The sequence below is a fragment of the Piliocolobus tephrosceles genome, chromosome 16, assembly GCF_002776525.5.
Source record: "Piliocolobus tephrosceles isolate RC106 chromosome 16, ASM277652v3, whole genome shotgun sequence".
In the NCBI taxonomy this organism is placed as follows: Eukaryota; Metazoa; Chordata; class Mammalia; order Primates; family Cercopithecidae; genus Piliocolobus; species Piliocolobus tephrosceles.
This window is the reverse complement of record NC_045449.1, coordinates 9,767,728-9,791,504: the sequence shown is the minus strand read 5'-3', so window position 1 is coordinate 9,791,504 and position 23,777 is coordinate 9,767,728. Positions and strand designations below refer to the sequence as shown.

The 23,777-nt window shown below is 47.5% G+C and overlaps 1 protein-coding gene across 2 annotated transcripts in view; it reads right to left on the bottom strand.

Moving 5' to 3' along the window:
• Window positions 1-23,777, bottom strand: part of GLP2R (glucagon like peptide 2 receptor) — a 68,545-nt gene that overhangs the window by 44,592 nt on the left and 176 nt on the right. The window contains exons 1-4 of one of the 2 annotated variants that reach the window (XM_023190897.2): window positions 19,853-20,553; window positions 12,162-12,249; window positions 9,944-10,048; window positions 3,225-3,346 (exon numbers count right to left, since the gene is read on the bottom strand). In XM_023190897.2, coding sequence (XP_023046665.1) covers window positions 3,225-3,346; window positions 9,944-10,048; window positions 12,162-12,249; window positions 19,853-20,041 — 504 coding nt within the window. In that variant the 5' untranslated portion in view covers window positions 20,042-20,553. Of the gene's footprint in view, window positions 1-3,224; window positions 3,347-9,943; window positions 10,049-12,161; window positions 12,250-19,852; window positions 20,554-23,777 lie in introns of those variants that run through there. The other variant, XM_023190898.2, reaches the window with a different exon arrangement.

Below are 23,777 nucleotides of genomic sequence, written 5' to 3'. Positions count from 1 at the left end.
GAAAGGATATGTAAATAACTAGTTCGTGTCAACAAAAATTAATCGGGGACCTCTACGAAAGTAGCTTTACTTACTAGATGTATAAATAGAATAATAAACTATATAAAACAGAGTTGACCTTAATAACTTAAGAAAAAGTTAGGTTTTTGGGTTTTGAAAGTCAAATGAAATATTATACACACACACACACACATCAATCCAACCAAGTAGCCAATGCAGAAAAGCTACCATCACAGACACCAGAAAAACTCACAATGTCAAGTAAACTATGATCACAGCCCTAGGACTGAACCAGAGAGGCCAGGGAGGGAGACAAGTGTTTGTAGGGTCCAGGGAAGATACTCTGAAAAGAAAAGAAATGCAATAATCACAACGATCAAAGGCCTGCTGTGTGCCAGGAGATGGATGAATCACCTCACATTCATTACCCTCTGAAACATCACAATTAGGCCTGCAAAGCGGGTATTTTCAACCCCATCTTACAGATGCCTGCAGAGAGGCTAGAGACATGGATGCTGTTTCTAAAACTGAACTCCTTGCCTTCCCCGTCCCCAGACTTTAAACTATTGTATACAATATCTTTAACGTTTAATGGGAGAATATTTAAATGACTTTAGAAAACTAAAGAATTCCAACTAAATCATGAAATAAAGCCACAATTCAGCCTGGGCAATATGGTGAAACCCTGTCTCTACAAAAAATACCAGATGTGGTGGTGTGCACCTGTAGTCCCAGCTACTCAGGAGGCTGAAGTGGGAGGATCACTTGAGCCTGGAAGGTGGAGGCTGCAGTGGGCCATGATCGCGTCACCGCACTCCATCCTGGAGAACAGAGGCAGATTCTATCTCAGGAAAAAAAAAAACACAATTTGGGGGGTGGCAGAGAGTGGGGGTGTTTTGCAGGTTCAAATTAGGGCACAGAATTGGGTAGCAAAGAGCAGGCACGGTGGCTCATGCCTGTAATCCCAACACTTTGGGAGGCCAAGGCAGGTGGATCACCTGAGGTCAGGAGTCCAAGACCAGCCTGGACAACATGGTGAAATCCCGTATCTACTAAAGATACAAAAATTAGCCAGGTGTGGTGGCAGGCACCTGTAGTCCGAGCTACTCGGGAGGCTGAGGCAGGAGAATTGCTTGAACCTGGGAGGCAGAGGTTGCAGTGAGCTGAGATCATGCCACTGCACTCCAGCCTGGGTGACAGAGCAAGACTCTGTCTCAGAAAAAAAAAAAAAAAAAGAAAAGAATTATGTAGCAAAATATTGAGAACCCAAAGGGCAAGGCCTCTCCCTGTATCTTTCTTCTCAGGGAGGGGCATTTTTAAGTCTCCTCAAGGGTCCAAGCCAGAAGCCTGCGATCTTGTTGTCCTTGACTCTACCCTCTCACAGCCTCCAGCACCAGCCAGGTCCTACCGTTTTGCTCCTTGGCAAACCTATGAGTCCACCCTCCCACTTCTTCTGCCCCATGGGCGCTCTCTTCCTATCTGGCCTGAGTTGCTGCCACAGTTCCTGCCTGTCCTCCCTGCCTTCTGCCTCCAGCATGGCCCCAGTCCCCAATCTCCATAACTAACCCATGTGTTGACAGGCTCACCCCTCTCCAATCTGCCAGAGTAAACCTGTCAACACGTGAGTTAGTAATGTCCTCCCCTCCTTCAACATGCAAAGGCCTAAGTCCTTCACCTGGCACAGGAGGCCTTCATCACCTACCTCTCCTGAGGCTTCCACCTTCACCTGTGTCTTCCTCAGGCCCTACCTCACCCTCCCTCTTGCTCTCTCTCTTCCTATGGCCATCTCCTTCCCGCCCTGCAGAGCTAGGCCTAAGCACTCTTCCTGGCCCCCGCCCCGTCTACATGAGTTTCCCCCTTCTCCCTGACCCTGGGCATCTGGCACTTCCCCCCCAGCAATGATCCCACTGTCCCTATGCCTCACGAGACCCTGAGCTCCCTGGAGGCAGTATCGTGTGCTGTCCCCTGTTTATTCCCAGTGCCTGGTGCAAAAACCTAACCCATCATAGATGTTTCATTACTGTGTGTGGCCTGACCACCTGAACGAAAAAAACCAAGGTGTGGCCATGGATATCCATCTGATCCCCAAACACCTGTTCCTCTGCTTTGTGCAGCCTCTTGCACTACGCTTTGAAGGAAAGTGAGCAGATGTTGGACAAACAGGAGGTCCTCAGGGAAAAGAGCAAGAGCCCAACGAGAAAGCACGGTGCAGAAGGATCCTGGAAAGAACGTGGAGAGAAGTCTGAAGCATGGATTTTTGTTCATCCAAAGAACCTTTCCTGGGAAGCCATGGGGACTTGCGGACCAGTCACCGTGGTAGACTCTGGGGATAGGGCAGGAATGCCTGCATAGACCGTGCTGACCGTGTATCAGGTTTTCTCCTAAGAAACTGATGTCTGATGACTAAATCCTCACAGCATCACATGCAGAAAATATGACCCCTGTGACATGAATGAGGAAGCAGAGGCCCAAGCTGATGAGGTAACTTGCACCAGGTTCACAGCCAGGAAGAGCAGAGTCTGGATATGAATACACAGACGGTTCTCCTGAGCATGCCACAGAGCTGTGGGAAATCCCAGGGATAAGGGACGTTTCGTTTCCCCTTTTGGGGGCTCATTAACATTCTTACTATTTGAAATGGAAATAGGGCTGTCTGACCCTAGACCCTGTGCCATGCCACCGCCTCGAGGCACCAAGTCCTCTGTCACGAGTGGATCTACATTGGGGCGAGAGGGCTAGATAACAAATAGGCCACATGTGAGAATTTCAGGGAGGGGCAGGCGCCATAGAGGGGTCAAAGTTGTGGGTGGTGGGTTGGGGGGATGTGGTAGGAAAGTAACCACACAGGGCACCCTCTGGATTGGTGATCCTGGAAGATCTCTCTTTGAAGGAGACATTTGGACTGAACCCTGGATGGTGAGAAGGAACCCGCCACAGTGGAGCTCGGACAGGTGCTCCAGGATGGGGAACAGCAAACGCAAATGCCAGGATCGACCCTGGAAGACTGACTTCTCTTAGGATTTTGTAAGTCAGACTAGTTAGTGGAAGAAATTCCATGGCCGCCATGAGGGTTGCTGCTTTGCAGGACCTTCCTTAGCTTCCCCGGGGACAGGCGCTGGGAGAAGCCTCTTTGTGTGGCCCCTGGAGCCAGCAGGCCACTGGGGTGTCCCAGAGGAGGGTGATTTGGACCTTGGACGCCTCCTCACTGAGCTAAGCAAACTCACGTTTTGCTTGAAGCTGTGGTTCTCGGAGCATTCGGAGTCATCCTGCCAAATATCCGTGGCGTTCTCTATCGTCTGCCAAGTCCCCTGAGCCAAACAGTGTCTGTAGGCCCTTCCTGAGCTCTCTGAAAGTAAACAAAGCTCTGGAGGAAAGGTCAGAACGCACAGCCCGTTCCCCTGAGCATGCCACAGAGCTGTGGAAAATCCCAGGGACAAGGGATTTTCACTTCCCCTTTTGGGGGCTCATTAACATCCTCAATGTTTATTTGGGATGGAAGGAAAAACATGGAAGCTTCTCAATTTTGTAACACACCATGGTCTGCTAATGTCTGCTGTGTTTACCCAAAGTCTCTGGAGTTCGAACAGCCTCTGGTGACTCAGAGATGTTATAAGCCCTCCAAGGTTCAGCCCAGCTGGGAGACGCCAGTCTGGGTTCCCGATGCTTGCTAGGTGGGGTATCTCTTCCTGAGGCTCATGCCATGAAGAAGAGAAAGTGGTGGGCACGTGGCTGACAGACTGGGACTGACACCGGATGCACCATCCATGCATGAGTGTGTCCTGGGCCTAGCTCTCCTAAACCTCTAAGCCTTCCTGCATTTTCTTTTCTTTTTTTTTTTTTTTGAGACGGAGTCTCCCTCTGTTGCCCAGGCTGGAGTGCAGTAGTGCCATCTCAGCTCACTGCAAGCTCCGCCTCCCGGGTTCACGCCATTCTCCTGCCTCAGCCTCCCGAGTAGCTGGGACTACAGGCGCCCGCCACCACGCCCGGCTAATTTTTTGCAATTTTAGTAGAGACGAGGTTTCACCGTGTTAGCCAGGATGGTCTCGATCTCCTGACCTCGTGATCCGCCTGCCTCAGCCTCCCAAAGTGCTGGGATTACAGGCTTGAGCCACCGCGCCCGGCCGCCTTCCTGCGTTTTCATCAGGAACTGGGGATAATAATTGCTACCAACTCTCCATGATTTGGGAAGGACTTGGGAAGAAATGAAAGGGTGTGTGAAAACAATGAGAAAAATCCCTGTGCCCAGACAGACTGCCATTGTGACTCAGTCACATCTGTCCCAGAAGACTCTCCCAGAAGGTCCTCCCACCTGGAGGATCAGAGGCTAGGCTTGCAAACAAGAAGTCAAAATCTGTTGGTCCTTCCTAGTCCTGGTCCTGCACATCATGGGCCAACAGTAACTATTTACTGAATTTAATGAATGGACAGCCACAGGGTACAACTCCCTGCTTCCCTGACACCTTTGGCAGGTTGGGTGTCTAACTGACATCTCAAACAACACACTCCAAACCAAACTCTTTTTCTTCTTTTCAAAATCTGCTCCACCCACCTATTTTACCACCTCAGTGGATAGCAAACCCATCCTTCCAGTCCCCTGGCCCTAAACCTCAGAGTCACCCTCCCCTTCTGTCTCTCATAGCCCTCTTCAGGTCCTCTAGCTAATCTGTCATCCCTGCCTTCTTCTGTACATGGAATCTGACTGCCACTTTCACTTCCTGCTTCCATCCCGTGGAACTATCATCTCTCACTGGGAGGTGGGACTCCTCTGACAGTCCTGCCCCTCGCATCTGTGGGCAATCCAGCAGTCAGAGCAAGTTGAATAAAATACCAGCCACCTAGGCCGGGTGCGGTGGCTCACGCCTGTAACCCTAGCAGTTTGGGAGGCCAAGGCAGTGGATCACCTGAGGTCAGGAGTTCGAGACCAGCCTGCCCAGCGTGGTGAAACTCTGTCTCTACTAAAAATACAAAACAAAACAAAAAGTTAGCTGGGCGTGGTGGCACATGCCTGTAATCCCAGCTACTCGGGAGGCTGAGGTAGGAGAATCACTTGAACTCGGGAGGCAGAGGTTACAGTGAGCTAAGATCGCGCCGCTGCACTCCAGCCCAGGTGACAGAGGGAGACTCTGTCTCAAAAAAAAAAGAAATCAGCCACATCATGTCACACTTCTCTCCAGATCTTCCAAGGGCTTTCTGAGAAAAACTCTTCCGGCCTTTCACAAAGCCCCCTAAGACCTGGCCCGTAATTCTCTGCCATAACCTGTTGCTTCTCTCCCCTCTTCACCACAGCCACGTCTGCCTTCTTCTCTTCATGTAACAGGCCAGCCATGGTCCCCGCCTAGAGCCATTGACCTGCTGTCTCCTTCCAGCCTGAACACCCTTCCTCTAAAACCTTTACCTTCTTTACATCTTCACCAAAAAGTCACCTTGCCGTGGACGACTTCCTTAACTATCCAGTTTACAGCTGCGACACATCACCCCACTCCAACCTTCCCATCCCTTCCCCATCTTGTTTAACACAGATCACATTCAAACATCGTCTGCACTTTTTTATGATGCTTATTGATAACTGTCTGTCTCTCCTGCGAGAATGTGAGCCCCACAAGGAGAACTTACTTGGTTTTTGTCACTAATATATCCCAAGCACTTAAAAATAATGCATGGCACACAACAGGTGCTTAATACATATTAGTTGAATGAGTGAATGGCAAGAATGTCTCTTGCCACTTGCATTGTCTGTGCTAGCCATAATGCTTTGTGCTGGGAATGCAAACATATGAAGAGGGCTTAGCTCTGGCTGGGGGAGTGCAAAGAAAACTCGCTGTGAACGATTATAAATGCTAAGACAGAAGACTGCACAGGTATAGAAAAGGCCTCAGAGGCTGGGCACGGTGGCTCACGCCTGTACTCCCAGCACTTCGGGAGGCCAAGGTGGGAGGATCACGAGGTCAGGAGTTTGAGACCAGCCTGGCCAACATAGTGAAACCCTATCTCTATTAAAAATACACAGATCAGCTGGGTACAGTGGTGCGCACCTGTAATCCCAGCTACTCGGGAGGCTGAGGCAGGAGAACTGTTTGAACCCAGGAGGCAGAGGTTGCCTTGAGTCAAGATTGGTGCACTCAGCCTGGGCAACAGAGCAAGACTCCATCTCAAAAAAAAAAAAAAAAAGAGAGGCCACAGAGAGGAGGGGTCTGTAGTTGAGGCGTGAGGTCTGAAAAACCTTCTAGAAGGAGGAAAGGACTGAGCTGAGAATTGCAAGGGGCTTTATAGGCAGAGAAGCATGGCCAGAGCCTGTGAGGAGGCCTCCTGGGCAGGTGTGCGAGCCAAGGTACTGAGTGGCAAGAGCTGGACCAGGTGCAGAGCCTGGGAGTTGCTCATTGGGCTGAAGTGCAGAGAACCCTGAACATGGGGGAAGAGTGCTAATGAGGTCGGCAGGGCAACAGGAGGTCTTGCACGCCTTTTGTAGGGGTCGTGATGGCAGGGAGAGAGAATATGAATGATATTTTAGAAAGCTTTTCCAAAGGTGCCTAGAGGGGGCCAGATCTGAGGCAGGGACTCGTGAGGAGGCCATGGAAAAGCAGCAGAGGGTGCTGGTGAGCCCACAGCAGTGAGGGATGGAGGAGAGGAGGAGCCAGAGGACCTGGCTACCCACTGGTTGAGATGTGGGCTTGGGTGGGGCCAGGTGGACCCTGAGACCATTCCTTAGATGGGGAAGAGACGGGGAGAAGGAGGAGGAGAAGGAAGAGGAATTTGTTTTCCTCTCCTCCATTTTCTACTCCTTTCTGTCCCTCAGTTTCTACTCCAATTGATGACATGTCTTGAGCATTCCACCTTCAACACTTTTCTTTCATCTTTCTCCTTCTCTCCGCCCTCTTGCCCTTGCCCCAATCCAGACCCTTAGCATGACGTTTTCTGGGACACTATAGTAGTCTCCCCATTCTCCTCCCTGGTTCCTCCATTTCTCCGTCCAGTAGCTACATGCTCTCAACGTCATTCTCCCAGACTACAACTTGAGCTCCATTTTTATGCCTTAATACCTTCTGGGGCTCCACATAATCCTCCTCTACAGAAGAGTTTGAAACCCTAGTGACTAACACCCAGTTTCCTTCGTCATTAGCCCCCAGCCTCAGTCGTCAGTTACAGCCTCTGTTTGCCATCAGGCACTCAGTGGCGCAATCTCATCTCACTGCAAGCTCCGCCTCCCGGGTTCACGCCATTCTCCTGCCTCAGCCTCCTGAGTAGCTGGGACTACAGGTCAGGCGCTCCCTCTTCTGATATGACCATGCTCATTTCTCTCTCCCATCTCACAAGGACTCTCTCCTCCACTCTGTGCATTTGCACATGTGCTTCTCTGCGCCCTTCCATGGTCTCCACATTCTCTTTTTGCTGTAGGGATCCATTTGGATTCTAAAGATTTAATGCACGGAAGGGCAGGTGGAAGAGTAACTTCCCACCTTTTGCAAATCACACTGCCTTCACATTCCAGAAGCCCACAAGCTATTTTTTTTTAAAGAGCCTTTAATTTAACTTCTTTGTAAATGTGGCTTTTTGAACACTTCATTTTCTCTTACAGTGGAATGGATCTGTGTTTTTAGCTCTTGGAAAGGGACAGGTAGACAGTGAGCAGAGAAGTGGGGATCGGCTCCACGTGTTACTGAAGAGTCTGGGTGTTTGGGGCCTCAAGACTTGAAGGAGGCCGGGCGCGGTGGCTCAAGCCTGTAATCCCAGCACTTTGGGAGGCCGAGACGGGCGGATCACGAGGTCAGGAGATCGAGACCATCCTGGCTAACACGGTGAAACCCCGTCTCTAATAAAAAAAAAAAAAACTAGCCGGGCATGGTGGCGGGCGCCTGTAGTCCCAGCTACTTGGGAGACTGAGGCAGGAGAATGGCATAAACCCGGGAGGCGGAGCTTGCAGTGAGCTGAGATCCGGCCACTGCTCTCCAACCTGGGCGACAGAGCAAGACTCCGTCTCAAAAAAAAAAAAAAAAAAAAAAAAAAAAAAGACTTGAAGGAATCCAAGGGACTCCTCCCTCCCTAGACTCAGCTTCAGCTCCCACGGACGGAGCGGCGGCTCTGCGGCACCCTGTGAGTGCCTTCTCATTTACTCCTCAGAGTGACCTTCAGAATTAGCAAGTCTCCTTCCTTTCATAGATGAGGAAGCGGAAGCTCAGAGGGCTGTGGGAATTTGCCCAAAGTCTCCAAAGTGTAAAATAGAGGGACTGGGTCTGACCTCGGGGCTCCTGACTGCACACCCAGTGCTCTTTCCCCTCACTCAGCTGTTCCCAGGGGGACTGTGCCTGAGTCATTCAGAGCCCTCCGATCCAGCGAGTTGTCTCTTCCACCCTCCCTAAAATCTCACATTCTCATGCTTCTTGGGCTGATTCCAACTGGATTTCATCAGAGAACACTTCCATAAAACAGGTCACTAACTCTCCCACCCAGAAATGTATCTTCCTTCTAAACACTCTCTCTCTCTCTGCTCCAGAGGCTCAAAACATTGAAACCAAAGTTGCATGATGGGATAATTAATCGGGCTGAAATTAAATATGAAAGGCTATCATCTCACCCTCTCAGAAGCTGGTTCTCACCTTGTTTTGCCTGGAGCTTTGTAACCACTTATGTTTCCTGAGAACAGTTTTAGTTGTCCTTATATTTGCCGGTGGTCTGTGGTCAAAGGCAACGGGAATCTAACCAGTAATCACCTCCCTCCTCTTCCAGAATAAAGTAACGAAGAGGTCGTGCTTCTGGGGCTGGTAGGGATGGGATATTATCCAGGGTATCTAAGTCATGTTTATTTCCTTGAAACAGGATCAGAGCAAGCTAAGTGGTTAAATTCTCCATCTAAGTCCCATGGGAGTTAAAAGCACTAACCCATTGGCACCTCCTTTCGATGTGAATGCAAAGGGTACTTTGAAAATCCTTCCTACCCATCTAGCAAGTCAAAAATTGTGTGGAGGTTAGCATCCCAATCTTTCTTCCTCACCTGTTTCTCCTCTCCATGACAGTGGCCATTCTTATCCCCACTGCAGCCAAATTTAGTGGCTGCTGGATCTGTACTCTAGAAGCTTTGAAGTAGGAGAGCTACTTATTTGTAAGATCTAAAAATCAAAACAATTGAACTCATGGACATAGAGAGTAGAAGGATGGTTGCCAGAGGTTGGGAAGGGTAGTGGGCGGCTGGGAGGGATAATGGATGCAAAAAATAGAAAGAATGAATAAGACCTACTATTTGATAGTACAACTGGTTACAATCGTCAATAATAACTTAATTGGCCAGGCAAGGTGCTCATGCCTGCAATCCCAGCAATTTGGGAGGCCGAGGCAGGCAGATCACCTGAGGTCAGGAGATTGAGACCAACCTGGCTAACATGGTGAAATTCTGTCTCTACTAAAAATACAAAAAAATTAGCTGAGTGCAGGCACCTGTAGTCCCAGCTACTCGGGAGGGTGAGGCAGGTGAATTGCTTGAACCTGGGAGGCGAAGGTTGCAGTGAGCTCAGATTGTGCCACTGCACTCCAGCCTGGGCAACAGAGCGAGACTCCATCTCAAAAAATATAATGATAATAATAATAATAATAATAATAATAACTTCATCGTACATTTTTAAATAACTTAAGGAGTGTAATTGGATTGTCTGTAACTGAAAAGATAAATGCTTGAGGAGATGGATACCCCATTCTCCATGCCTATTCACTTTGCATGCCTGTAACAAAACATCTCATGTACCCCATAAATATATACACCTACTATGTAACCACAAAAATAAATATATACGTACATACATACATAAAAATAAATGGAACATCCAGGAATAGAAGAATTACAGAAGAGGAGAAGGAAGATATATTCCTGAGAGCTTAGACGGCGACTGTTTGTGGGGAAAGAGGACTTGAGAAAAGCACTTGGTTGGGGAAAATTGATAAAAATAAGACTTATTACCTTCACTCCACCAAGGTAAGTATGAAGGGCAGGGTACAGAGACATTTCCAGGAGAAGAATGAGGCCAACATACGTACTGATCAAATGTCCCGTTACAAAATATGCCTATAGAGAGAGGAAGGGTCTGATGAACATCGGTGTTTCAGCCCAGGGATGCCCTGATGGAGGCAGAGGCACCATGGAAGCCCACCTTCCTGGCACTGGAAGCTGTTGTAACCTGTGCAGAAACCAGCATGGGTGGCCCACTCTCTAGATGAGTCAAGGATGGGGAATGATTTGGGGACCACAGGAATGCTGAATGCAGCCCCAAACAACGTGCATTTGTCTGCCCAGCTTGACTTCTGGTCAATTATGTCAATGTACACATGATACCGATTTTACTGTATTTGACATGAACTAAACTTTCACAGAAACTTGGGGACAGGAGGACACTTGGAGGCTCAGCCGGTCCCTTATGTTCCACAATCAGCTAAATAATCATCAAACCTTCACCAGTTAGATCCCAGGATACATTTACTCTGTGAATGTGCAAAAAGACCAGCAGAATAAGGGGATCTACACACTCAAGGTCCTTGGTCACACATGTCCAATACAAGTACTGTATAGTCATAGCTCTCCATTTGAGCACTAATTCAATGATCATTATGAGATATTTGGAGCATCTCAGGGGATGATTTACCCTGGTGTTTGGCAACGGGAAGCAACAATCTTAAAACTCTGCATTATGGGCCTCCCGGAATCAAATGGAAGTATTTCAGACTAGGTCCCAAACTTCTAATATTGCAAGCTCCTGACATCCCGGAAGCAGAGCACCATTCCCCACCATCTGCTCCCTATTAGGCTAAAATGGCCAGGTTTCCAGATCATGGGTCAGGGGATCAAGACCATCCTGGCCAACATGGTGAAACCCCATCTCTACTAAGAATACAAAAATTAGCTGGGCGTGGTGGTGTGTGCCTGTAATCCCAGTTACTCGGGAGGCTGAGGCAGGAGAATCGCTTGAACCAGGGAGTCGGAGGTTGCAGTGAGCTGAGATCCGGCCACCGTACTCCAGCCTGGTGACAGAGCGATACTCCGTCTCAAAAAAAAAAAAAAAAAAAAAAAAAGCCAGGTTCCTGGCATTGAAACCGTAGAAACACCGTGGTGTTATGAGCTGGCTTGGGACACTGTATCGACCTGGCTGCCAGGTGTCAGCACCTGGTAAGGCAGTGCTCACCTGAGCTGTGCATGGCAAGGCTCTGGATGAAGACCTGCCTTAACTTGACCTCAGAAAGCAGTGTTCTCCAAAATGAGAGGTGGTTCCTGCAGCTGACCTCAAGGCTTGACTACAACCTGCCTGGACCCATGAGGTCTTCAGAGGGAGCTGACAAGGGCTTGAAGCCTGGGACTGCCTTTGGGTGAAGAAAGAAAGGGAGAGTTCACAGTGTCCTGTCAATCTCAAGGCCTCTGAATTAAATGATCTGAAAGAAGCCAGAGCTGGGGATTGTCCTCAGTGGGCTCAGAGGCAATGGGCCAAGATACTTCCTTCTTTTTTTCTTTTGGAGATGGGCATGGTGCACGTGGCTGCACCCAAAGAGTCAGTCTGCAGACAACTATTACATATTTGCTAGAATGTTCTGAACTTAGTGTCGTCTTGGATAAGAGAAATGTTACTATTCAGATTTAGTTAACGCCCTGGGAGATGGGGCACACCCCACCCCCATTCCTTTAACAGATTCCCAGGCTAATATACGGCAGCTAATCATGTCATGTGATCAGGTGATGAGTGTGCCATGGCAGATGGCTTTTATCAAAGATGGTCACATCCACATACATCTGGTTTCATATGTTTCCTTACAATGGGGCATGGGGTCTGTGTTTCTGCTCCTTTAGCCTGAATAGAGCTTTGTAGCTGTCTGACCAGTTGAACATGGCCGAAGTGATCTTGTATGACTTTCAAGGCCAAGGCATGAAAGGCAATCTGGCCTTTGGTTAGGCAGGCCCTTAAGACCCCACCATCATGCTGTATGGAAGCCCTGGTCAAGTGTAGAGGCCATGGGAGTCTTCCAGCTAAACTCCAGACATTGCAGAGCAGAAACAAGCCATCCCCAGTGTGCCCTGTCTGAATTCCTCACCCACAGAAACTATGAGAGGTAATAAATGACTGGTTCCTGTTTTGAACCACTAAGCTTTGGGACAATTTGTTACACAGCCACGGATAACTAATACACATGCTTACCAGAAGGTTCCTTGAGTAAGTCTCTCAGACACGCCTGTTTGTACTGAGCCCACTTCCGAGTCGTTTCCTCAAGGAGGGATCCTGTAACCTGAGCAAACAAAAACATGGTCACCCCCAGTGACCAAGTACAGGTGTGGCCTTGTTGTCACTTCACATCATGATTCTCCAACCTTCCCACTGAAGTGCCCACAATGGCCCACAGCAAAGAAACAGCCTTTCTTCGGCATCTTATGTTCTATCTTAAGAGTACATACACATTTTACATTCACTCCATAATTTAATCATATTGACTTTAATACAAATATGAAAACAATTTAAAAACCTTTAAGTGAAGTTGACATTTCAAGAGTACACAATATTCTCATCCTAAACTTTTGCATCCTCCCACATGAATAGTTGCACGCTTCTAAGACTATGTAGATCCCAAAGAGAGATGCATCACACTAAGACGCAACAATGTGACAGAAGGGCCAGATAATTGCTGGAACCTGCATCACCCAGGTATCTGCAGGTCCAAAATCAAAGGTTCTGAGTAGACAGATTCTCTGCTCTGGAGGTGACCATGATTTTTTCTGCTCAGATTATAGGATCTTTTCTTTTTTCCTTTTTTTTTTTAGACGGAGTCTCAATCTGTCACCAGGCTGGAGTGCAGTGGTACGATCTTGACTCACTGCAACCTCTGCCCCCTGGGTTCAAGCGATTCTCCTGCCTCAGCCTCCCCGAGTAGTTGGGACTACAGGTGCACACCACCATGCTCAGCTAATTTTTTTCGTATTTTTAGTAGAGATGGGGTTTCACCATGTAGGCCAGGATGGGCTCGATCTCCTGACCTCGTGATCTGCCTGCCTCAGACTCCCAAAGTGCTGGGATTACAGGCGTGAGCCACCGCACTCGGCCCAGATCTATTCTTGAGAAGTCAATTCGGAAGTGGGTTCAGTACAAAGAGAAGTGTCTGACTTACTCAAGCTACTGAGGACTTGGGTTTTTTTTTCCTTTCTAACGTTGACTATTTCATACCATTGAACGTTGGAAATACAGCACATTTTGGGCTTTCCAGATGACTGGGCTGTGTAACAGCTTCTACTTGTGTACCTGTACCACTTCTTTTTATTTTACTTTTATTTATTTACTTTTTTGAGGCAGGGTCTCCTCACTCTGTTGCCCAGGCTGGAGTGTGGTAGGACAATCTCGGCTCACTGCAACCCCTGCCTCCCAGGCTCAAGTGATCCTTGCATCTCAGCATCCTGAGTAGCTGGGACTACAGGCACATGCTATCATGCTTGGCTAATTTTTGTTGTTGTTGTTGTTGTTTAGATGGAGTCTCCCTCTGTCACCCAGGCTGGAGTGCAGTGGCGTGATCTCGGCTCACTGCAACCTCCGCCTCCTGGGTTCAAGGGATTCTCCTGCCTCACCTCCTGAGTAGGTGAAATTACAGGCAAGCACCACCATATTCGGCTAATTTTTGTATTTTTAGTAGAGACAGGGTTTCACCATGTTGGTCAGGCTGGTCTCGAACTCCTGACCTTGTGATCGGCCCTCCTCGGCCTCCCAAAGTGCTGGGATTACAGGCGTGAGCCGCCACGCCTGGCCCTAATTTTTGTATTTTTTGTAGAGATAGGATTTCGCTACATTTCCCAGACTAGTCTCAAATTCCTGGGCTCAAATGATCCTCCTGCCTTGGCCTCTCAGAGGCCACCATGCCTGGCCTTCCTTTGATTTTAAAAAGGACTTTCTCTTCTGTTGTTCATCAGGCACCTATTGTGGGCCAGGCCTTGTGTTAAGGAGGAATTAGGATACAGGGATGAGGGAGACACAGCCCCTGCCCTAAAAAGGACTTAGAATCTGCTTCAGAGATGGCAGCTATATAACCGGCTGGCATGCAAGGCCAAGGGCATTCTGGTCTGTCGTCCTTGGCTTCCCTACGAGCTTCTGCCCTGTGTGGCTCAGTTCTCTCTGTCACAAACCTGAAACCAGGAGTCGTCTGCGGCAATTTCCTTTCCCTTGTCCAGGTTCTATCGACCCCACCTCCTTAACGTCTCTCCTGTCCAACCCTGTCTTTCCTTTCCTCCTCTGGCCTGGGGCCACCATCCACCCTCCACACTGCTCCACAGTGACAGGAGAACAGGACAGAGCTGAGCACAGGGCTCTCCTGCCTACAGTCTTTCACTTACGGCCTGTGGCCTCAGGAGTTAGCCTCCTAGCCATCCTTGTCCCAAGTCGCGCTCTTTCATGACTTCTCATCTTTGCACTTCCCGCTGGCCCTCGCTTCTGCCCTCATTTTCACCTGGTGAACTCCTCTTCATCCTTCAAAGCCCAACTCAAGCCCACAGACCCTTGGCCATACTTAACCACCTGTCTCCCTGAGTCTTGAGCTTGTCACCCTTCCCCTGCATGACCGATCCCTATGGCCCATCACACCGCAGTGTCATTGGTGGGCCACTTATCCATCTTCCTCCCTACCGCATAAGCTCCTTGAGGACTGAGATGTGCCTTTCAGCTCTGAATACAAGCCCCCGGCACAGGGCGGGAGTTAATGCTCTTGCTGTCCATTTTCAGAGGCTCAGTTGTGGGATGGAGGATGAGGAAGGGTTCAATAAGTGACCTGGGCTAAGATCACCCAGTTAATCAGTTGGCTTTAAGGTTTTCTCTCTTCTCACAAGGGGCAACAAGCTCAAATGCTTTCTAGGGCCAGGTAGACTTAGGGTTATCCCAAAAGAATGAGGTAGGACTGGTATACCAGTAGGGAATGCAGCAACAATCACACAGCCAACTTTTTGAAGAAGAGCTAGTGTGGTCATTAGACCAGCAGTTCCCAAACTTATTGACTCAGTAATACTTTTTTCCACAGCACTTCTAGGCCAAAAGATATATCTAAAACCCCACTCATTAAGTAAGTAAGTCCAAACAACTTAATAAATATTTATGCCTTAACAGCTTAGTGCCTGCTGTACATTGCACAACTTCTCAAGCTTTAGGATCAGATCGGATGCCACCACCTTTATTTCCTGTTCCACACTGATTTTTGTGCCCTACTTGCTTTTTAATCACAGGACCTGTGGAAAACCCAGCTTTGCAAAGAAACAACATCATCAAAAGGGAGGAGGTGAGATCTAGTATTAACACCATGAATACCTTGAGCTAGTAGTTTGCATGGTGTCTGGAAAATGCTACGTATCACTGTACTTCCCTTGAAAAATTAAAGTATCTCATAGCACCTCTGTGAGTTCACAGTGGTGCCCTCGAGTATACAAGCACACAGTTTGAGAACCATGCAATTATCCAATAAGTAATAATAATGGTACAGTAATTGGCATTTATCCCTTGATTTCAGTTTCCTATGAGTTTGGAATCTCTATTAATATATCTCTCTGAGTTATGGCCCAAGAGGAAGCATGTAAGTTACTAACATATTGTTTAAAGACGTAAACATCTTTAATGGCACCGTAACTGGCTCTAAATCATTTTTACAAATTCAGCAGATGAGTTGCCGACCAAATAATAAGCCTCTAGAATCCTTCAGGTCATCAATGTAAGATCCACTGGGGGACACAGTACTATTTATGGCCCCAGGGACCTCCCCGGGACCTGATTAAGGAAGAGACAATAAAATCAGTCTCTGGGGTAATGTTCCCCTATCCTCCATTCTTTGCCATGGCCAATGGCCATAACCAAAAGCAGAAAAACGAACTAAAACTAAAAAGTACTGAATTTTGTCAGTCTAGGGGAGCTGGACAAACTCAGACTGTCTTCCCAGTCCTTGCCCTAAAGACATAAAAAACACAAGAGGTACATCCAAGTTCAATCACAGCCAGATTCCCAAAGTCATGAGGAAAGAAGATGTATGGGTGATTTTTTTTCCAACTGGAAAAGTCCAGCTTGACCTTGATTTCTCTTCCCTTGCATAGGCAACCAGCATCAGCAACGAACTTGGCCATAAGGGATTAAGGAAAAGGAAAGAGAAATCCTTGTACTGACTCTCTTTAAATAAATCTGTTTTTCTTTGTTAGAGAAGGAATACACTTCACTGTAGATGAAATAGAAGTCACAGCTATGCAAAAAGGGGAGAAGGTGGAATTATCATCTCATTACTCAGAAATTACCATCTACTTCCAGATTCTTCTCTCTATACACATTCATTGTCTTTCTTTTCTTTTGTATTGTAACTTCAAAGGGAATAATATTGTTTCAAAGCCTTTTATGTTTCATTAGAAGACCCATATTGTGAATATATTTCCATTTCAATAAATAAATAATAAATGAAGTAAAGCATCCTTTTAACAGCTACATAATATTCTATGAAAAAAATGTGATATAATTTAGTTTTTAAATCCTCTAGCATTGAATGTCTATGTTGTTTTAAGATGTTTGCTGATATAAATGATGCTGTAATTACAATCCTCATAGTTGAACATTTGAAAGTACATCTTTATTTTCTTAGAAATTCTTTGGATTTGAATTTCTGGGTCACAGAATACACATAGTTTTAAAGGTTTTTGATTGTCAAACTGTCTACCCTCGCCAAAAAAAAAAAAAAAATTTAAATTTAAAATATGCACCATTTTACCCTCCTGCCATCCATGTATAAAAGGGCCACAATGTACTTCTCAAAAATCCTTAGATAGTTTATGTTTTTGATGCCAAAGCAACTGCTAAATAAATGAGTGTGGGAGAGGGTGGTGTGGGGATAACACTACTTCCTTGCTTGAATTTAGAAACTAAACTATCCCTGAGAATTTCTCATTAAGTGAATTTTTTGAAGACTTCCTGCCAGAACACACACCACAGTCATTTATATTCCATGCAGGGAAAGAGGCTATGAGCAGAATTCATCATCAAAGTCTTCCCAAAGCCTTATAATATAAACATCTAGAAAAGGAATACGGGGTTAAGATGGAGAACCAAGAGTAAGGCCATCAGAATTACAGACACACCCAGAGGACAGCCAGCCAGAAAGGCTCTGAAAACGCAGGCTGGGTGGCAGAGAGTGGAAGCAGACGCTGCCAGCAGGCATGTTGCTGATTATAAAAATACCAGAGTGAAAGGGCCAAGGTGTGGCTTTCTCAGCCTGGTAAGCCGGCCTGAGGCTCTGCAGATTCCGCTGTTCTAACATAAATATTCATACATCAACAACTCCCAAGAACGCTACAGAAGAAAAAGCACAGGGCTTCAAACACCCCGGGTAGGCACAGCGGCTCCAGTGCTTAGGAGCTACAGCATCGAAGGCAACCATTTAACTCCTCTGAAGCTTAGTTTGCCCATCTGTAAAAGGGGCTCAGTAATGACACGCTTCTCAGAGGCTTGAGAAGATGTTGAGGATTAAGTAAGATGAGGTGTGAGGAAGCATGTTATGATAATATACCGAGTGCTGTCTCAGGGCTTGGCATGTGGTCGGCCATTGTTCACATTTGTGAACAAAACTACACGATAAGCTGGGTGCGCTCACTCAGTGTTGATACGAGATAACCAGAGAATGGAAGCAAGGATGAAGGTTCTGAATCAAGTCTCCCACCACTGGCCCCACCACTAACAGACTGAAGTCCTGGGACCAGAGGCAGGCCAGGGCCACCTGCCTTAAGGATGTTCTGGTCACTAGGGGAGAGGCTGCCATGATGGCAAGAATTCCACGAAACCATTCACTGGGCTCGATTTACAATCCATGAGGGCTTGAAGGCAGCCTCTAGGGGATCCTGGATGTAGGAAATCTGGCAGGCTTATCTGCGTCTGTAGCCCCAGGCTTGCAGCAAAGAAAACCTGGGGCAAACCCTCATGAGACCTGGTGCCACAGCCTGCCCTACATGGGGGCTGGAGGGGGTTAGAATTCCAAGACCATGAACAGGGACTCACCCTGCCCACGGAACAAAGGAAGAAGACAGCCATTCCTTTTTTTTTAGACAGATCCTCACTCTACTGCCCTGGCTGGAGTGCAATGGTGTGATCTCGGCTCACTGCAACCTCCACCTCCTGGTTCAAGTAATTCTTCCGCCTCAGCCTCCCGAGTAGCTAACATGACAGGCGCGTACCACCATGCCCAGCTAATTTTTGCATTTTTTAGTAGAGATGGGGTTTCACCATGTTGGCCAGGCTGAACTCCTGACCTCATGATCTGCCTGCCTCAGCCTCCCAAAGTGCTGGAGTTACAGGCATGAGCTACCGTGCCCAGCCTGAGCCATTCCTTAGGCTACTTTCTTTACTCAGACGAGTGGAACTAGGGTTCCTTCCCATCATCCTTTTATACTGCCCATAGCCTGGTATCCAAATGGAAACTTGGAAAGAGGACGAAGGTCTAATCTTCTTGGATAGAATAAAGCAAGCTACCAGCATGCCCAACTATAGAGGCTAGTTAAATACATTACAACAAATCCTCAAAGCCCTTAAATATCATTCCACGCAACTACATCTACTGACATGGAAGAATGTTGCTCAACTTCTCCCAGACTCAGTTTACTCATCTGTAAAAGGGGATTAACAAGAGAACCTCCAACTACAGGGTTGCTGAGAACACAGAAGGAGACAATATGAGGAATAGAAGGCACCTGGAACTCAACCCAGTGCAGAGCAAGTGCTCCATAATAATGTCAGTTGTGTTATTAGTATATTTTGTTATGAAGAAAGCAGATTACAAAATAATGTTTACAGTATGTGCCCGTGGTTTTTTGTTTGTTTGTTTTGTTTTGTTTTGTTTTGTTTTTTAAAAAAAGATAAAAGAAAAAACTGTATGGAGGCCTGGTATGGCAGCTTACACCTGTAATCTCAGCACTTTGGGAGGCCGAGGCGGGTAGATCACTTGAGGTCAGGAGTTCGAGACCAGCCTGGCCAACCCTGTCTCTATTAAAATACAAAAATCAGCCAGGTGGTGATGGGTGACTGTAATCCCAGCTACTCGGGAGGCTGAGGCAGGAAAATCACTTGAACCTGGGAGGCGGAGGTTGCAGTGAGTCAAGATTGCACCACTGCACTCCAGCCTGGGCAACAGAGAGAGACCCCATCTCAAAAAACAAACAAACAAACAAAAAACTGTATGTAAACGATGGTAGAAAAATGTCTGGAAGGATAAGCCCCCAAATGTGAATGAGGGTGATTTCTAGCTGTTGGAAGTAGAGTGATTTGTAGTTTTCATTTCACTTCTTTGAATTGTATTTAAAAAAAAACCAATTAGCATTCTATATTTTTGTAATGGAAAGGAAAAAGGAAACGGAAGGGAAAGGAAACGGAAGAGAAAGGAAACGAAAGGAAAGAAAGGAAAGGAGAGGAAAGGAAAAAGAAAAATGGATTTGCTCAACCTAAATACTCAAACCTGGGAGAATACTGAAGACAAACAAAAGGATATATGCGGCAATTGTAAAAGCTATTTGCAGAATTCACATTGACGCGGGGAAATGCTTACAATATGATGCGGGGTCTGGGGGGGACCAGGATACAATGTGTTTTATACTTCCTAATACCAGCTGTTGTAAAAAAAAAAAAAAAAAAAAAAAAAAAAAAAAAAACGCATAGAGAAAATATTTGAGGACAATATGCCAAATATGAACAGTGATTTTGAATGCTAGGATTATGGTGGCTCATTATATTCTTAATACTGTTTTCTCTTTTCCAGATTGCTTACATGAGGCCTAAATTGCTTCTTTAAAAAAAAAAAATCAGGAAACACACATAACTGATAATAATAATAATAATAAATGAACTGCTCTTACTTGCTTGATGGAAACCAGCAGGACCAGGGTGAGGAAGGGCCTCCCAGGGGCCCAGAGAGAGCACTTCCTGTGGAAGGAGAGAGGACTGGTCCCCCAGGGAGCAGGGATGCCCATGGGCAGCTGGGGGACGCCAGGCTGGAGTCCCGCGCTTCCTCTCCCAGGCCCTGCCCTGCTTGATCCCAGCGTCATCTTCCTCGTGCACCTTCACAAGTGAGGGTACATCTCTCTAGAAGTCCAAGATGCACCGCAGGCCGTCTGCTCTTGCATTCCTCCCGGTCCAGAGAGGAAATGTTTGCACAAATCCTCTCCACGCCGTGCCGAGAGTGTCTGAGGCGGTCGAGAGCAATCTACAAAGTCTTCAGAGTTCCTCCTCAGCCCTGGCTCATCCCCCGCCCCTACCCCCCCAAAAGCAGGGAGATTTTTCCCAGACCTTCCCTAAGTCAGCTGTGCTTTCTGGGACTTCCTCGACAGGCCAAGGAGAAAGAACAAGGCGGTCAGCGGGCTCCACCCTGAAGGTTCTGCTCGATACACAAGTTGGGCTGAGACAGGCTGGGGTCCGAGCTGCAGAGGAATGGCTGGCAGAAGGCGATGGGCCTCAAGCCAGTTTAGAGGCAGGTGTCTTTTTGAGGCGGGGTATTTCTTTTTAAAGCATTAAGCTTGTCCAGGCTGGGCTGAGACTAACCACAAAGGCAGAATCTCCTTGGGTCCTGTTTATGCAGAGACTGCAGGAGAGATGGTTGCTCAGCTTAGGAGAGAACAGCTCCCAACCCAGGCCGTGAAGCAAAAACCCAACCAGCGGCTTAGGTTATGCCTACACAATAGCAAAACAATGTGTTGAAAAGCCCAACATTCACTCGTCTTGAGTGCCTAAGCACACGTGGCTCAGCCCACCTGACAGACCCTTTTATGGAATTGATGATAGATCGCTTACTAACCAGCACAGGTGTACGCTCTTCCCGCAACTCGCATTGGCAACATCTTTTAATCCACCATCTTATTTCACTCAGCCTGATAATAACCCCGTGAGGATACGATGAGTTCTTCATCTGACAGCTGAGAAAGATTGAGGCTCAGAGACGTTGGATGGCTTGCCCAAAGCCACACAGCAAGTAATAGGCAGGTCTTCTGACCAGAGGTGCCTGAGCACAGCTACTTGGGAAGGTACCCTGTCCTGCCCCTGCCCTCTCCAGTGAGTTCTTAGCAGGCTCATCGCCGTGCCTCCGAAAGGCTCTGCTTGGGACTTCTTACCCCACCTCTCCCAGGCCAGCTCCCAGCATCCCTGCAATGTCTCCCAGCCTCCCAAATTGGAGGCCCAGGTGGAAGGTGTCTTGATTAGATGGAACAGTGAGTTAGCAAGAGGCAAGAAGAACGTGTTTTCACTTCGTTTTTGGTTTTGTTTTTGTTTCATTTTTTCCTTCCCTCTTCAAGTCAAACATAGGAACTCCTCCTGGGTAACTTTTCAACTGAATGAATCCTGAACAGTTGGGAAAAGCAGCCGTGCTTTTCTTAATAGAAATCCCTAGAAATCTTAAAAGCTCCATGTGGCAAGATTTTAGACCTTAACAATGAAATGCTCAACTAGAACAAAGGCCCTAGAAATGGACTCAGAGTGGCGTCACCTCTGGAATCGACGTGGTCATCTCTCTGGGATGGCAGAGAGACCCAGAGGGAGAAAGTACCCAAGGGATGGACTTTGGTTATTGAATGTGGCTGCAACTCTGTTCTGTGAGTGCTCATGAAAGATCATCTTCCAAGATGCAGGCTGGAAGATGGTCTGTCTTTAAAGAAGATGCCTGCTTTGCAAGAATATTCTGTCTCATCTCTTGCAACTTTTTCTTAAAAACATCCTTTATTTCTGAAGGGATGAAGGTTGGGGGGCCACACGTGACTTCCCCACCCATTGGGCGGGTGCCCTCTAGCGATGAAACGTGGTAAGGCCTCTTCCCTCAAGACTGGGGACCCCACCAGGCCAGTGAGAGAGCAGGACACAGGTGCTCAGACTTGGCCAGCGGCAAAGTATAGATGGAGTGATATTAACCCAGTATCACTGTCTAGCCCAGGCACATAGATTCCAGATTCTGTCTGGGGGTATTCAGGAGGTGTCTAACACATCATCAAGAGCCTTGGTGTTTTCAGGATGCTCTGCAGAATCTTCTCCTGCCCTCACTCCTTCATCAGTGTCCTCTGCCCGAGGAGCTCCCTAAAAATCTTCAGCGTCACTGCCCCTGCCAGTGTCCCCTTCAGTGAGGGCCTGAGAGATGGTGCCCAGGGTTCTGTCTTCTAGCATCTGAGGCCCGTGGCCTCAGAACTCTGCACCCAAGTGGGATGCATGCCGCCCTCCCCATTCTGCACAGCACCTCGGCCCTGAGGCAGCCTGCCTGTACCTCGCATCGCCCAGGGTCCCTGGAACCAGCATCTGTTTTCTGTAGTCCTTCTCTACATAGAATTGAACAAGAAACAGGCCTGTGAGGTCCTCGGGATTCCCTGATTCCAGAATCCAACACTGAGGACCCTGCTCCATGCAAAAGGCAAGGGTGAGGCTGTCTCACCAAGATAGCCACCCAAACAGCCCCTGGTCTTCCATCAAAATCAGCACCCTCCACAACAGCCAAAAGGTGGAAGCAACCCAGGTGTCTGAATAGATGAAAAAAATGTGATTCAATAAACACAGGGAATATTATTCTGCCTTGAAAAAGGAAGGACATTCTGACGCATGCTACGACATGCATGAAGCTTGAGGACATTATGCTAAGTGAAGTAAGCAAGTCACAGAGGGATGGATACTGTATGATCCACTTACAGGAAGCACGTAGAGTAGTCAAATTAATAGAGACAGAGAGAAGAATGGTGGCTGCCAAGCCGGGGAGGAAGGGGAATGGGAGTTATGTGATGGGTACAGAAGATGAAAGATGAAAAGAGTTCTGGAGGTGGGTGGTGGTGATAGTTGCACAACACTGCAAGTGTAGTTAATGCCACTAAACTTTGCACTTAAAAATGGTTGAGATGCCAGCCTGACCAACATGGTGAAACCCCGTCTCTACTAAAAATACAAAAATTAGCCAGGCATGGTGGCATATGCCTGTAATCCCAGCTATTCGAGAGGATGAGGCAGGAGAATCGCTTGAACTCCGGAGGCGGAGGTTGCAGTGAGCCAAAATCGCGCCACTGCACTCCAGCCTGGACAACAGAGCGAGACACCACATCAAAAAAAAAAAAAGATTGAGATGGCCCAGTGTGTTGGCTCACGCCTGTAATTCCAGCACTCTGGGAGGCAGAGGCAGGTGGATCACCTGAGGTCAGGAGTTTGAGAACAGCCTGGCCAAAATGGTGAAACCCCGTCTCTACTAAAAATACAAAAATTAGCTGGGCGTGGTGGTGGGTGCCTGTAATTCCAGCTACTTGGGAGGCTGAGGTAGGAGAATCACTTGAACTCAGGAAGTGGAGGCTACAGTGAGCCAAGATAGTGCCACTGCACTCCACCCTGGGCAACAGAATGAAACTCTGTCTCAAAAAGAGAAAAAAAAAAAAAAAATGGTTGAGATGGTTAATTTCATGTTATGTGTGTTTTACTACAATTAAAAAACAATGCCCTCTGGCCGGGCACGGTGACTCACACTTGTAATCCCAGCACTTTGGGAGGCCGAGACGGGTGGATCATGAGATCAGGAGATCGAGACCATCCTGGGCAACATGGTGAAACCCCATCTCTACTAAAATACAAAAAAATTATCCCAGCATGGTGGCATGCACCTGTGGTCCCAGCTACTTGGGAGGCTGAGGCAGGGGAATCACTTGAACCCGGGAGGCAGAGGTTGAAGTGAGCCGAGATCATGCCACTGCACTCCAGCCTGGGCAACAAGAGCAAAACTCCGTCTCAAAAAATAAAATAAAATAAAATAAAATAAAATAAAATAAAATAAAATAA